At 45.7% G+C, this 15,403-nt stretch overlaps 1 protein-coding gene across 1 annotated transcript in view; it reads left to right on the forward strand.

The window, feature by feature from the left end:
• Nucleotides 1–15,403, forward strand: part of GRIP2 (glutamate receptor interacting protein 2) — a 257,685-nt gene that overhangs the window by 194,694 nt on the left and 47,588 nt on the right. The window contains exons 2-7 of the mRNA XM_041465029.1: nt 2,614–2,694; nt 5,768–5,903; nt 6,674–6,819; nt 9,617–9,703; nt 9,971–10,046; nt 10,641–10,786. Of these exons, the coding sequence (XP_041320963.1) occupies nt 2,614–2,694; nt 5,768–5,903; nt 6,674–6,819; nt 9,617–9,703; nt 9,971–10,046; nt 10,641–10,786 (672 nt within the window). The remainder of the gene's footprint in view (nt 1–2,613; nt 2,695–5,767; nt 5,904–6,673; nt 6,820–9,616; nt 9,704–9,970; nt 10,047–10,640; nt 10,787–15,403) is intronic.

The following is a 15,403-nucleotide window of genomic DNA, read 5'->3' on the forward strand; positions in this document are numbered from 1 at the left end:
AAAACCATCAATTACACAATCTTTTTTTGGAAGATTTCTGGCTCTCTTGGTGTGAGAGAAAAAGCTTGATAAATACAACTCTAATAGCTCCAGCATGGATTGCTTGCAAAAAGAACCTGCACAGGATTTAAAAAGAGAGTTACTTTCCCAATTTTAAGGAGAAGAGAGATTTTCAGTGCTTGGGTTGTTGCTGCAATTTTGGCCGACTGAGCAATCAGGCTTGTTAGCAACCTCACCCCCAAACCAGTGCTGTCCTAGGCAGGAGAAATTACTGACAGCACAAAAAGGAGTTCCTTTATTAAAAAAAACCAAACCAATGTAACCCCTTGCTCAAACAAAAAAGTTCATAAAAGGTGACTCCATTATTACCAGCTTGAGTGGCAGGGCAGGAAATTGGCTGCAAATGAACAAAGAGCCGTGCACACGGTGGGGATGCTCCTGCAAGCAAATGCCAGTTCCCACTTCAGCAGGCCGCGTGTGGCAGCCTCCTTTCCTGTTCAAACGTTTTAGCCAGATAATGAGGGGAAAAACACAAACATTTTTCACATAATCAACTGAGTTTGGAAGGGAGGAGCAATAGGAGAAGGGTAGCTATGGTGCTGATTATTTGCCGGCTGATGTGGCTGTCAGGAGCAGTGGCACAGGGCGGCGTTGCTAATTGCCGGCAGGGCCTGTAGCTCGGGTCACTGCTCTTGGCCACTTGGCTGCTGCTGGAAGCTGTTGTTAATGCACAGGCAACCTGCTTTCTTGCTCAAAGGGAAGCCAGGGCATGTTTGCCAACAGCTGTTGGGGTAGGGAGGGCAACCAGTAGCGAATTGGGGTTTCCTATCAACACTGATGGGGGTTGTGATGGGGAAATGGAGCGCAGAAGGGTGCTGGTGCCTGTCTGGTCTGGGGTGGCGTGTTTATGTGAAACAGATGGTTCTCTGCTTCAGTTTGCCAGCAGATTATGGAGCTGGCTTTGAACCATTGTGCGTGGTTTCCCAGGAACACAGGGATCCCATCCACAGCAGAACCTCACTGCCTTGAGCACGTTATCTGGGGGCAGAGCTGGTAGCAGTGCTCTCCCGTGGAGGGCAGCTGCCTGCTGGGGTGGTCCTTGCCATCTGCAGTGGCCTGTGGCACTGATGCTCCAGTGCCAGCAAAAAGTTCCAGCCCTGAGTGGCCCAGGGCATGTTGCAGGTGCCTTTTGCACATTTCTTCCAGTGTTGAAAAAGGAGCCTTGTGCTGGGTTTCCTGAGCTTTTGGATTCCTCTTCCAATGTGCTGCAGCATTTGGGAAAGAAATAAAGGGTGATTGTAGCTGTCGGGAATGTGGGCAGGGAGCAGTTGGATTTGTCCTGCTGCTCCCCTGGGAATTGCCACCTTCCTTTATACACCCAAACCATCCCTGTTATCTGACTCTACAGTTCTGCCAGGGATGAGGTGACAGAGAGAAGGTAAACCAGAATATTGGGAAAAACCTCCTGGTGAGAGAGAACCAGGATATTAGGAAAAACCTCCTGGTGAGAGACTAAGATTCGCACCATCTTTCTTTTGGCTGTTGGAAAGTGGGCTGCCAGCAAACTGAACATTGGGGTTGAGTCCACTCTGTACAGACCCTTGTCTTGAATGAGGCTGAATTAAAATTTTCGTTCATTTTGTATGGAGTGGGACAAAAACTTCTTTGTACCTTAATTGTAACTTATTTAAGGGCTGTGGACAGGAATAAATGGATAAGGTTTTCAGTAACCTATATTTATACTATCATGTACAACTTCTAAATCTTCACAGCTACTAAAAAATTCAAGAATGTGGTTACTGAGAATGGGAGTTATTTGGTACTACATGGTTACTGGAAATTATTGATTGGAAAAGTGCCAGCTTTTTATGAAATGCCATAAAAATAGACATTTTAGATGGATGGAAATGAGATCTGTAAAAAGCATGCTACCTTCTCTGCAGATAAACTCTGTGATAATGCTGTAGCAGTCTTCCAATAGAACAATACAAAGATATTTAGATGCTTTAAATTTTAGCTTATGCTGGATAGTGTATTTACAGTGTATAATGCTATTCTCTCTTCACTCTGACTTTTTTTTCCTTTTAATCATTTAAAAGAAGGTGCTCTCTATATTGTACAAAAGCTGGAACAGCAGCTGGAAAAGGTGACTCTGAAATAATGGGATCTATAAGAATAGGCAATTTCACTCAAGTATAGTGATTTAGTGCCCTGTTAGTGTCCTGATGTATGGCTGCATTTCCAAACACCGTAAGTTTTTTCACAAGCATAATGACAGGTTTGAAACTTGTGATACGAATGCCCCAGCTTTCTCTATCCTCAGCTGTTCCACATAATTACAAGAGTAGGGGAATTTTGTTCTCTCCTAGCAGATTAGCTCCAAGAAGAATAAATCAGATAATGTTACTGCCTTCCCGTTTCCCTCTCTACAAGGTGAGAGTCCACATGGTGCAGTGCAAAGCTGGGGCTGGTAATGTTTTTTCTTGCCTGCAGTCTGTGATACAGATGGGATTCCAATTTTGGTGTCACCAGGACAACTTCTTAAAGTGCTCTGGTTCAGTTGCTTATGGGTTTTGGTACTAATTTCAGCTTCTGTGTTTGCTCTGCTCACAGATGATGGCCCTTACTCAAAGGGAAGCAAGGACTCTGGTGGGATGGACGCAGCCCTGGTCTCCAGGAGGCAAAGCATCCCAGGTAAAGGAGGGGATTAGCTCCTGCTCCAAAACATTGGGGTATCCATTACAGTTTACCTGGATACCCCTAAAATGGGTAAAACCTCTCAAAATACTAATTTTGGTGCATCCATCAGCAAGGCTTTTGCTGGAAGACAGAAATGGATGGTGGTAACTGGTCTCAGTGATTGGTGTGTTACTGGTACAATCCCTGTCTTGTGTGGGCCTGTTGACAGTAGTTACAGGGAGCTGGGAAAGGACTTATTCCTGCACTGAACTGACACACAAAGAAGAAAACAGCAGCAAAGGAGAGAGGGAAGAAATGTTGCCATAGCTGAACTCCTCAAGCAGGGTGGGAAACTGGCAAGCTTCAAATTTCCCACATCTGACTAAGCTTATTTTGATATTTAGTCAGTCACAGCAAATTTTTGTGTGAGATAAACCTTCCCATGCAGAAACACCCCGGGGGCTGAAGAGGAAGTGGAGAAATGGTAATTCATTTGCCTCTGCTGGCACTGGGCTTCACGTCCCAGCAGCACTCCAGCAGGTCTGGATGGGCTGCCTTGGACAACTCATCTCCTTTCTAGGAAAGCCAGGGACTTGGTTGTAAGTTCTGGTGGCTAATGACCCGGTCACAGTGTTGGTTTAATGTGTTCTAGGTAATGGGGAGGAGGCGGGGCCCTTCTGCTATTGCTTCGTCATTCAGCACTTGTTCCAGAGGATATTCTGCATCACATCACTGCATCACACCACTGCAACACACCACTGTAGTGCAGCCCTGGTGGGGAAAGGCTCACAAGAGCCAGTGCATCCAACAACCCCAGCTCAAGGCATCTCAATAGGGAGGGAAAAATTCAGGTTTGCTCTTCCTGCCCTGGGATGCAAAATCCAATCATGTATGCCAGTAGAAGAAATCCAAATCTGCTCATATGTGATGCTTAAAGACTATGTCTTGAAGGACCAGATCCTCCTTAACCAGCTCACTTTTACACTGTGTGGGTCTGTGACAGTGGCAGTAGATTTATAGAAGCATGGGTTAAAATTCCTTATGGCTGACCTTGATTGGTTGATGTCAGGGATCTGCCTTTTTTGGAGAAGTAATTTCTCCTTGAACCCATAACAATGGGTAATTGCACTCTGGGAGTTCTCATTTTAAACACTTATCAAGGATCAAAATTAAGCCTCGTTGAAAAGCCAATAATCTCCCCTTGTGGCACCATTTGTGTTGATCAGTCATGTCTGTAGTTGAGAGGAAATTTGCAGGATGGTGCTGGATGTTGTTCTTTCCAGCACGGTGGCGAGCTCTTCCAAGGTTCTGGCAGCCCTTGGGTTCCTGGGTAGGTGAATTGAAAATTAACTTACTGCAGTTGGCAAGGGATCAAAACTGAGTTTAAAGAGCAGAAGTATTATGGACCTGACATTTTTACAAGGAGCTGCCAGTGCCACATTAAATGGGTGCCCAGCAGTGCCTAAACGCCTGCCAGATTGGAGCTGGATTGCAAAGAGGTTCCCTACTTACATTAATCAAGTGCACAGATTATTCTTGGAAGTGCTTTACAAAACAGGTAGTGCATGGCAGGACTCTTAAGTGAGCTGCAATTTCTGGTGTCCTGGTGGCTTTGAACAGGAGCAAAGTGCTGGTGATGAGGCACCTCAATGCCAATAGACCCTGTGTTTTGGATGGGTGGAGGAGGCCCTGCACCAGCATAGATCTTCTGTGTCAATATGCTCTCTAAGGGGCCCTGCCTTGCTCTGGAAGTCAGTGTGCAAGAGGTTTCAAATGCTCCCTCTCCAAACAGAGCATCTCATTTAAGCCTGGTAAAGTTTATTGTGTAAGCAAGCACCTGGACCATTTGCAACATGGGGTTTTTGTCCACATCTGTGGGGCTGCTGTTTGTTGTGTGCTGCCAGTGCCAGTCACCACCTCTCCTCACAGCATTGGAGAAAGGCACCCTGTGTGAGGGTGACTGATTTACTCCTGTAAAATCATGGAAGATTTCAGTATATTGAGATAGTGGAGGTGGATGGATAATGCTATAGACAAATTGTGTAAAAGCTTCTGAGAGGAGGCTCTGACAAGGTGTGGATGTCGTCCTTATTTGCCCCAGGGCTAGTCCCCCTTTGGGCAGAGTGTGAGTCTGTTGTATGCAGTATTGCAAAGCTGCCTTTTGCCAAGTCTTTTGGAGCTCTTGGTCTTTTCCTTAGTTCAGGACTGATTCTCCTGCTCAGTTACTGCCCTTTCCATGCCAAACCCAAAAGCTGGAATCATTTAGGAAACCTGTTTTTGTAAAACTCAGACATGATCTGTGATGGGATCAAAACTAGAACACGCTTGGGCTTATATGTAGATGCTGGACTGACAGGAGTGTTGTCTTGGACTAGAAAAGGTAAAATGTGCACTGCCTGCTGCACCCAGAGAAGCAGTACTGGTGCAGCAGGTGTGGGGCAGGCATCCCCTGGACCTGGACCTGTAAACTGCTGTGAGGGAGTGAAGGTCATGCCTCCCCCTCCACCCCCCTGATGATGGCATGATCTCACCCCTCTCCACATTGTGTTCTGTATCTCCGAAATATATTGATGTCCTATGATAATTTTTTTAATCATGGTATTTTAGGATCCGCTTTGTTTGGTCCATCCAGGCAGCTACCTGCAGGTCCACATCTCCTGGACCTGGCTGCAGGAGCATCCTCCTCCTGTGTAACTGTGACCACCTGACAGCTCTGTCAATGCCCTCCCCCCTCTATATCAAACATAGTTCCTGAGGTGGTCTCCCTGGACCACTGCTGAGCTCCCATCACCCTGGTTTTGAATTTTTCTACTGCCTCCAGCACCTTGAAACACAAGGTTTTTGCTCTCTCATAAGCCCATATTGCTCTGCCTTGTCATCCTTGGTCCTGCCAGACCTGCATGCCAACATTGCTGTGGCTCTTCCAGGACACACTTCTGTTTTACAACTTAACTTCAAATAAACAGAGGCTTTTCCTTCATGCTAGTTGTTCAAATCTAGTTTCCCACTACCTGTAGGAAAAGGGTGTCCTTGGGATTGAGGGAATGTGCCTTCCACTAGTTGTTTGTCTTTATTCTCAATCTTTCAGAGGAGTTCAGAGGGGTCACAATCGTGGAGCTGATTAAGAAAGAAGGAAGCACCCTCGGTTTAACCATTTCAGGTGGCACAGACAAAGATGGAAAGCCAAGAGTCTCCAATCTGAGGCCAGGGGGACTGGCTGCAAGGTGAGAAATGGAAATGGGGTGCAGAGAGCACAGCAGGAATGGAGAGGAATAGTTGCATGTTCCAGCTACTGAATGAATAGAGTTATAATTAAAGTAGTTGGCACCCAAGACCCTTTTTTCAAGTGCCCCAGAATGCAAAGTTGTTGCTTCAGGAAGTAGAATGTGTTCTATTTTGAGTTATTTCCTATGCTCTGTGCAATTATGCTCTGAAATTTTTGTAGGGATATTTGTGGTTCTGTGAAATTAGGCAGCCTTGTCAGGAGAGCTGCATGGTACAATACATCTTGATCAAGCTAAGTGGTTTAATATTGTATCTGTTCTGAATACTGAGTGTATAAGTAACATTATTGGCTCAGAAAAGGAATGGGCAAAGAAAGGCTCCAAGAAGCAGGAAAAAGGAAAGAGTAATTGAACAATTTTGCAGAAAACAGGCAAAAAGAAAGATGTTTTCTCTCTCTCTCTGCTGGATTTTTTTCAGACAGCTCTTGGTGTGCTTTTCTTTGACTGATTGCTCTACATGAATAGGAACTGAGCAACAGCAGAGAGGTTGTGAATACGTACACTGCAATTGTTGCTGTATGTACAGATCTGAGCACTTGCCACCAAGAATGATAGATGGGTTCAATTTTAGCACTTCCCTCTGATAGCAGACACATGCAATCAGACAGCAGAGATCAGTCCAGCACTGCTGGCTTGTTCAGAAAGTCCTACAGTTACCAGCCAGCTGGAGACTTTGTGCTACCACTGCTTTTTATTTTATTTCTTTGCAGGAGTGACCAGCTGAACGTGGGGGATTACATCAAGTCGGTGAACGGCATTAACCTGACCAAGCTGCGGCACGACGAGATCATCAGCCTGCTGAAGAACGTGGGCGAGAGGGTGGTGCTGGAAGTCGAGTATGAACTCCCTCCAGCCGGTGGGTGCCTCTCGGACAATGCTGCTCTCTCTTCTTGGCTGCTTTTTTGTCCTGGGGTGCAGATGGACTTGCTTGTACAGAGGTGCCGTGGCCAAGGCAGTATCCAGGGGCCTTTTGCCATTGCCCTCGTCTGCTCGCGCGGGCGGTGGAGGCTGCCGAGCTCTGTGCAGTCAGAGCAGAGCACTTTTTCCAGCACAGTGGGTGCCTGCTCATGCACACTGGCAGGGGATGGCTGATTAGGTCTGTCTTGCCTCGGAGTGACTCGACAGCACAGGCCAATCTGCCTCCTGATGTTGCTTCAGCTTCTCGTTTTCCCTTTTGGAGTGTGGCTGCAAGAGGTTTAATTCAGTCCTAAACATGTATTGCCAGATGCCCTTTTCTGAACTGTGGCAAGTGCTGCTAGTCCTCAGGATTCTTTGAAGTGTTACATGTTTTTAGAAGGGAAACTGAAGCAATCTGCTTTCCAGCTAAGGGGCCCTGGCAGAAGATGGCAAGTCCAAGTCCAAATGTCCTGTCATGGGAGACTGTATTACTCTTGCCCCCATTTGTTTTGATGATTGATGTTTCTGGTTAAAACAAATTCCTCGATACAGTTTCTCATCACAGTCTTTCCATTGTGAATACAATCCCCCCCCGCCCCAGTTATTACTCATTCATTTACCCAGATCAATCAGACAATGCTTGGGCAGAAGAAATAGAACAACTAAAAATAAAATTACAGGAAAAACAAAACTAATGAAATCTAACATTTTGCCCCAGATAGGAAGATATTTTACATTTCAGAGCTTTGCTGTAGCTGCTGCCTTTAGACAAAAAGTACTGAATATAGAAATAACTGTGTAAAGCCCAAAAGAATAAAATCTAATCTGGAATAGATGAATCTGTATCCATCGTTCCTCTCTCTTCTGCTGTAAATGTTAGTGAGCTTTTGCATACCCCTCTGGTCGAGCCAGCTGTGCCTCAACTCTTCCATGTTCTCATGCTCCCTAGAGATGACCACTCTTAACCTTTCTCCATTGTATTCCTTATTCTTTGTGATATTCCTCATGAGAAATCTGATAAACTGAACTTGCCAGCCAAGGAGTGGTGCCAGCTCAATCAATAGCAGCAATGCAAGATGTCCTCAGCTTTAAATGAGCAGGAAGAGCACACTGAGACAGTGACTTCTCTCCAGTGAGATTATTGGGGCTGTTTATGAATGGTCCAAACAAAGAAGCACTGCAGAATACAGGGAATTGTCAATTATTGCCTGATTCCAATTCATTGTGGTTTTTTATCTGCTGTGAGTGTTTGTTATCGCTGTGTATGCTCACCATCCCCCCACCTCTGTCTTTCCCTGGGCAAAGAGCAGAAATACAATGCAATTCAATAGGTTGTGTTTGTGGGTTTGACTTTTTCTTCCCACCCTGTAATTTCCTGCTTTGAAAGAAATCTTGCAGGTCCAAGTCTAGCTTTCAGGCTACTGTGTCCTATCATCTCTTTCTTCAATAAACCAAATCCTATGTTAACACTGGCTTAGGTTTCCCAGCTCCCACTGATCTTATGAGAGGCTGTTGCAGCACTTCATACTTCAATGCTTAGGACAGAAATTGGATAGCTTCTGAACTCATTTGTGGATACTTTATACCCTTTTCTTGGTATTTGAGTATCACCTCTTGGCTGGGAGCCTTCCCGTGCCCTGAGCACTCCCTTCTGGAGTATTTCTAGGCTGTGTCCTGTTAGCTGTCTGTGTGCAGCAGTAGGAGCAAAGTGGGGACAGTGTTTGGAGGTTTATTTGCCTCACTGTAGCTGGTCCCCAGGGCTGTCTGTCTGCAGGCAGTACCATGCCTCCATTGCATGTCTTTTGGGTTAGCTTGAGGGCTGGGCTAAACTCAATTTGGCTGCATGTTGCAAACCCTCAGGGTGCTTGGCAGGAAGGATGATTGTGGTCAGTGAGGACAGTGAGGAGATTTGCTTTGAAACTCCCCTCCTGAGCCGAGGGAAATGGCAGTGTGGAAGTTCCTAGGGCACCCTTCATCTCCAAGTTCTTGGTCTTTTTTTTCCAGATTATCCTTGTGGCCATTCATTGCACTTGGTTTGAAAATTAGAAATTTTCAGAGTGGACCAGGCTGAAATGTCATGTGCAGTACTGGGTGGAGAAGACTGGGAAACTGTCCACTGCAGTAGTGCAGTAAATAATTAACTAGTAGGGGACATCAAGAGATGGAAACCATTTCTTTCTTTTTCCTCTTTACTTTGTACTTTTTTTTATTTTGTACAAATAGTACTGTGTATTTAACATAAAAATATTGAATTGCCCCTAGGATCAGTTTAAAGGATTCACTTAATCTTTTTTAAAATCCAAAATATGAGAGGTAAGGGAAAGAAACCAACTTTATGCATTGAGGATTTGGGGTTTTCATTTTCTTTAAGGTCAGCTAGTGACTTGATTTCTTATGCTGCTGCTGTTTTTTTTAAGTTTCTATCTGTGGCAGAAGCTTTTCAGAAAAACTGAATGTATTAAAGCCAGTTGATAAACGAGATGGTTTTACTTGAATGTCAGGGTATTAACCAAGACAAATTTGAGGAGAGATGCACAACACTGAGCTGCTGAAATCATCCTAAAACCTGATGTTGGCTCTGATAAAGGTTCTTGTGTCCCGGCTGGGCTGTTTTTGCTTCCGAGCAGGGAAAATAAGATATGGGTTTTGGGCTGGACTTTAATGTCAGTGTTGTTCGGATGAGTTTTGATACTGTTTTGCACTGTGGTTGGAAGAGGTTTATCTGGGGTAACTGGGTCTTTCTCTCTTCCGTTTAGTGCCAGAAAGCAGTGCTGGCATCATTCCCAAGACCATTGAAGTGTCCCTCTACAAGGAAGGCAACAGCTTTGGCTTTGTGCTGAGAGGTTAGTAGCTTCTCTAGTGAAAAGCAGAAGCAGAGGTGGAAAGTGGGAAAAGTAAGAAGGTGAATGACAAAAACCTCAGCTAAGCAGTCAGTGCATGTCCTGGCGAGGATCCCCCGCTGCCTCTAAGGACCGCCGGCTGCCTCATCTAGGGCAGTGATTTTGCTGGCAGGCTGTGTCAGCTGTTATGTGATAAATGTCTCTTTCTCAGTGCTCTCGCTCAGACTTTCAAATCTCCAGTGACTTACGGCTTTCCTGGTTTGATTGCAGGGGGAGCCCATGAAGACTGGCACAAGTCCAGGCCGCTGGTGCTCACCTACGTGAGGCCAGGGGGCCCTGCAGACAGGTACTGCTCGTGTCACACCTCCACATCTGCCTTCACAGGACACACAGCAGCTGTCCCCTGAATGTGTGCCCTCCCTGTCCTCCTTCTGGTGGCTTCTCATGCTGGTGGTGTGCAGTGCCAGTGGTGGTGTGGTGCCTGTGCTGTGAGGGCACGGTGCTCCTAGGCTGGCCCAGTGCTGATGTTGTAGTTAAAGGCAGAAACTGCTCCTGCAGAGGCAGCCCCTTCATTAGTCCTTGAATCGCTGGTGCTGTGTTGGAAAGCAGGAGCCAGTCTATCTGCTCTCGTGCTGATAATTCAATATGATGGGCCTGGTACTATAAATAACCCAGACTATTGTCCAAGGAATGTTCTTCCATCCTACAGGATGAGAGTAATTGACTTCCTAATATGTGTGTGTATGTACATACACACACACATACGTATGTGTACACACGCAAATAAAATATGTTTATATATTTACATATAGATAATATAGATATATAGCACATGTATCTATATAAATATAGATATTTATATAAAGATATATAAATTATTTATCTAAATATAAATAAATATATATACATAAAGAAGAGGATTGCCTTTGGCTTCTTACAGGGAAGGGTCCTTGAAAATTGGGGACAGGCTGCTGAGCGTGGATGGGATTCCTCTGCACAGCATGACCCACGCTGATGCCCTCAACATCCTGCGGCAGTGCAGCCAGGAGGCACTTTTCCAGATTGAGTATGATGTGACCATCATGGGTAAGGACAAGATGGTTGTGATGAGATTTTTTTTCTCTGACTGCCTGGAAAGTATGTGAGACTAGAGACAGTAATTGGGATACTCAGTTTCAGTGGAAAAATTGCTGAGCAATGTGCTGCCAGCATGGATGTAGGGGGTAAAGTTCAACGCTGGCTTCGTTAAATGCATTTGAAATGCCCTTATTCAGTGATGTGTCTTGATAGGAATGATGAGTGGCTTTAGAGGAGAGGGCAAAAGGGGATTTTCTAATGTAGGCAGGGAGGGCACAGGAGAAGTCAGAGCTCTGCCAGCACTGGAAATAGCACTATTAAATGTGAGCAGAGGAGTGAGCTGCATGCAGGCAGACTTGCTGTGGCCTTGGATCTGATTTTTGACCCTGCTTAATTCTGGAGCTTCCTTTTCTTAGAAATGTTATTTCAGATCTTCTTCTGAAATAAATGAGGGGTGATCAAATGCTTGACCCCAAATAAGACAGAATTTACTGGAGGGCAGAGGATGAGTATTTCTAAAAATGATTTTACACAGTTTGAGGGTTTGGTGGCTGCTTTTTTTTGTGTGTGTGTGGTTTTTTTTTTTTTTTTTTGTTTTGTTTTTTGTTGTTGTTGTTTTTTAATTTGATTTTAAGTTTCAAGGCCTGGGAAAGGATTTATTATTAGCTACTGTAAAGTCATTTTGAGCTGGTTTTGTGACACACAGCTGTTGCTGTGGGGAGCGTAGTTAATGAGTTTAGGGTTACCACAGAATTTGAAGCTGTGTTGGTTCTGGAAGCTTGTTGAGCTGTGTAGTAGGTTGTGATGCTTCATATCCATCTCCAGAGGGGTTTCTGCCTCCCTGGAGCCATGAGCTGGACTAGGTTGGAGTCTTTTCCACAGATCTCACTAACCAGTCCAACATGCCTGAGCCTAGGATTCAGTGAGGAACAGGAGTCCGTGATATCAGGTTGTTTTCTGATTTGTCAGTGTGGAGGAAAATAAAAAGAATCTGAAGCTGAGAGAGTTGGATGCCATGTCACCCCTGAGGAAAGAGAGCTGAGAACACCAGAACTCACCCATGCAATGTGCACTAGGATAAGGGAGCTCCTTGTGACAGCCCTGAGAGCTTTCTGCTTCCCATTGAGTCTCCTCACCACAAACTTCCCCTTCCTTTGGTAGAAGCTCCACAAGCATGGACATAGAGGCTCTCCCCTGGCAGAGTGGCTGCCCAGAGCTGGGCACTGTGTGCCACACAGACAAGTTCTCCATGGAAGAGCTGGAAGGAAGAGCTGATGCCTGGCAGTTGCCTGTACACTGCCTGGCTTCTGCCACACCACAGGAGCAGCTTCTCTTTGGAAACTGCTCAGGGTAAAGAGGAAACACTTAATCCATGGGAAGCAGAAACTACCCAAAACCTATTTTCTACCTTTCTATGATTTTTTGGGGTAACTGGGCAGTAAGGGATGTCCATTCCTCTCCTTACAGGCTGCTCCAGTGTGGGGGGGAAATGGAGGTAAGGAGGGATTTTGCATGGAGCTGTCAAGTCTGAACAATAGTGAACAATTAATTGTGCATGGGAAATGGGCCTTTGGGGGGTTTATTGTTTTTGCAGTCCACGGTGTCTATGTTACAGAAAGCTTCTTGTTTTAAAACCTGACTTGGAGCAAAAATAGCCATGAAGGTGATTTGGTGTCTAGGTGTTTCTTCTTGGGTAACTCTCACCTAAAACTGTGAGGGTTGAGTGAACTTGGAGGCACAGCAGAGTTTTAGGTAATGGCTCTCCTTGTGTTGCTAATTTGTGGATCAGACCTACATACTTCCCAAAAATGTAAAACCTGTCCCTTTCTTAGATAATTTTTGCCTAGAGAATGCTCTCTCCAGCCGTGTAAAGGAATATATTTGTCCTGCTTTCTTTAAGGCAAGGTGATACAGAACATGTCGCTTACAACAATCTCTGCAGACAGTCTTGCCAGGCAGCAGCTAATAATTGCAGTGGGAGATGAGTACATCATCCCCAGTTCACAACTATTACAGCCTCTGGAAGATGATGAGGGAAGGGAAGAGCTGGTGCTGAATGTAGTCTGTAGAATATTTTCAACCTAAAGGAAGGACTCTTAATTCCCATTTTGAAGGGGCTGGGGACACCACAATGAAGTGGTGTTTGTCCCATTCATCCTCAGGAAAAAAGAGGTTTTTACATAGTGCTCACTCTCTGCTGCAGCTGTATGTGCTGGGGTGGTGTGGGCTGACCCTTGAGGAGGGAAAGTTGTTTTTCTGCATCTGTCCTTGGTGAGAGCCCAGGGTTGCTGCGGGGGAGTGTTGAATCATGGCATTCCCCAGCTGTCTTTGTGGTTTTCCAGCCAAAATTGTGCACTGGGGATGATCTGCATGGGGCCAGCCCTGCTCTTGGTGTGAGGGATGTGGCAGCTGCCTGCCATCACCACCGGGCATCCCCTGCCTGTAGGGATTTCACCAGGGAGGCTGGCCTAGGTTGGGACCATGGCAGGCTTTTTGTCAGGTTGGCTAAGATTTCTCAAGGTCACTGAAGGAGTTAAAATAATCTGCTATTTCCATTTTAAATGAGTGCCAACTGGATGTGGACCCTCCAGGGGCATTGGGAAAATCTCTTCCCTTTGCTGATGCCAGATGATCTTTGCAATGAACAGATGCTTTCCCACGACTGCACTTTATCTTATGGGCCTTTTGAAAAACAGGGGAGAATGAAAAAAAAAAAAAAAAAATCACCTCAAGTAAACTGACCAGCCAGAAAATGGTATTTGAGTAGTTACTTTGTAAATAATCTGTGTGTGCCATGTACCAAGGATCTGGGCTGCAAGCCTTTAGGGTTGACTCATGAAAGGGGAAAGGTTGCTGCCAGAGATGACAGATGAGCAAAGCAGTTTGCTGTGTCCTTTTCCTCCTCTCCCTTCTCTGGCTGCCCTCCACCCATTCAGTTTTAGGCTGAAGATTTTTAAGCCTGTGGAGCTCTCCTGCAGACTGAGTGGAGGGCTGGTAGTGTCCCACAAGAGTGACAGTGTCTGCCGAGCAGTGGCAGGGGCTAGAGCCTGAACAGGGGCCCAGGAAGTCAAACGCCTCCATGAGCCTGTAAAGCTGCAGGGGACAAGAGCTGGTGGGCTGTGTCAGGAAGGGGGTAGCTCCCCAGTTTGGTTCTTCTAGGAGTTTTGGGTTTATTTTGTTTGCATTTGGAAGGGATGTCCCTTTCTCTTTCCTTCCCCCTTCCCATTTCCACTTTTCCCTTTCCCCTCTCCCATTTCCTCTTCCCCCTTTCCCTTCTTCTCATTTTCCCTTTCCTTTTCCATTTCCCTTCTTCTCATTTTCTATTCCACCCTCTCTCTCAAAGTGCATTACAGCAGTAAAAATTGATCCCTACCATTACACTTGGCTTATTCCCCAGGCAATTGCACTTTCCAGGCTGGTTACAGGAGCCATTCCTCCTTAGAGAGGTGAGCAAAACCAAGTGAGGCTCAGAAACCTAGTGCAAGAATGAAACCCCCCCACAGTACATCCTGCAAAAGAAGCTGCTGGGAGAAAGATCTTCTAGAAATCACCTGCCAGCCCCCTGTTTTGAGTGTTGGGGTGATCACCTTTCCCATATCTTCAGCACTGGGGTGAGCGAGAGCCTGGAGCAGGCTCTGTTCCCCTTGTATCCATCACAATATTGCTGAGTACCCCGCAAGCGTATGGGTGTGAGCAGGGGTTGCACAGTCCTTTGTGTCCTCCTGGGAGGCTGTAGCTGGGCATGATGGTGCAGAAACACCTCCTGGTGCCAGTGCAACAATGCCAGTTGACTCCTTACAGTAAAGTTATTGCATGGCCTTTCCGTGTTTCTTTTAAAATTGGCTTGGATGTAATAGCTCTGTGTTAATCACACCTCACAAATATTGCTGGATTGCTGACTCCTGACCTTTGATTTGAGGCAAATCTTCTCCTAGAATAATTAATAGAGGCTTGGCTGGTATTTTCTCAATAAATGCCTCTATAAAATGGATTTGGAGGAGATGTCTGTGGTCTGTGATGGAGATGAGATTTAAAAGGGACAGCAAGGTGGCCCTGTGTGGCCCTGCTGTGTGTGGCAGGAGGAGTGACCATGGGCTGGAGGCGTGACTGTGGTTTCCTACAGTCTTACTAATAACCCTGGTCCTGGGGCTCTTTCTTCTCACCATCATGCTGAGACTTCCTTGGGAAGCACTTGGCAAAGCCGAGCAGCTTGGATGCTGGATAAACTGGAGAGGAGTAGGTGTTTTCCTTGCAAAGAAAGGTCCGATGGTTCAGCAAGGTCTTTTTATTTTCCTTATCTTCTTCCCTCTAGGTGGAGGGATATAAATCCATGTCCTTCTTCAGTGGACATGTGCTGGACATACACAAAAAACTGGCTGCAAAACTGACATATACCTGGTGTTTGCTGTTGGAAGAGATCCTCAGTCTCTTGGTGCTTCCTTTGCTAACAAATGCTTAAGTGCATCTTCTGCAGGCTTTAGCTGGGTGCTTTGTGTATCTTTTGATTAAACTGGGACTGTGCTTTTTACCAGGCTTGCAGATCTCCCCAGTGGTCCTTTTCATCAGAGAATAAACAGTGTTTTATGTGAAGCCTGCATAACCTTTAACGTGGCTCATTCCTCCTGC

The sequence above is a fragment of the Pyrgilauda ruficollis genome, unplaced genomic scaffold (assembly GCF_017590135.1).
Source record: "Pyrgilauda ruficollis isolate IOZ18807 unplaced genomic scaffold, ASM1759013v1 scaffold10, whole genome shotgun sequence".
NCBI classification, from domain to species: Eukaryota; Metazoa; Chordata; class Aves; order Passeriformes; family Passeridae; genus Pyrgilauda; species Pyrgilauda ruficollis.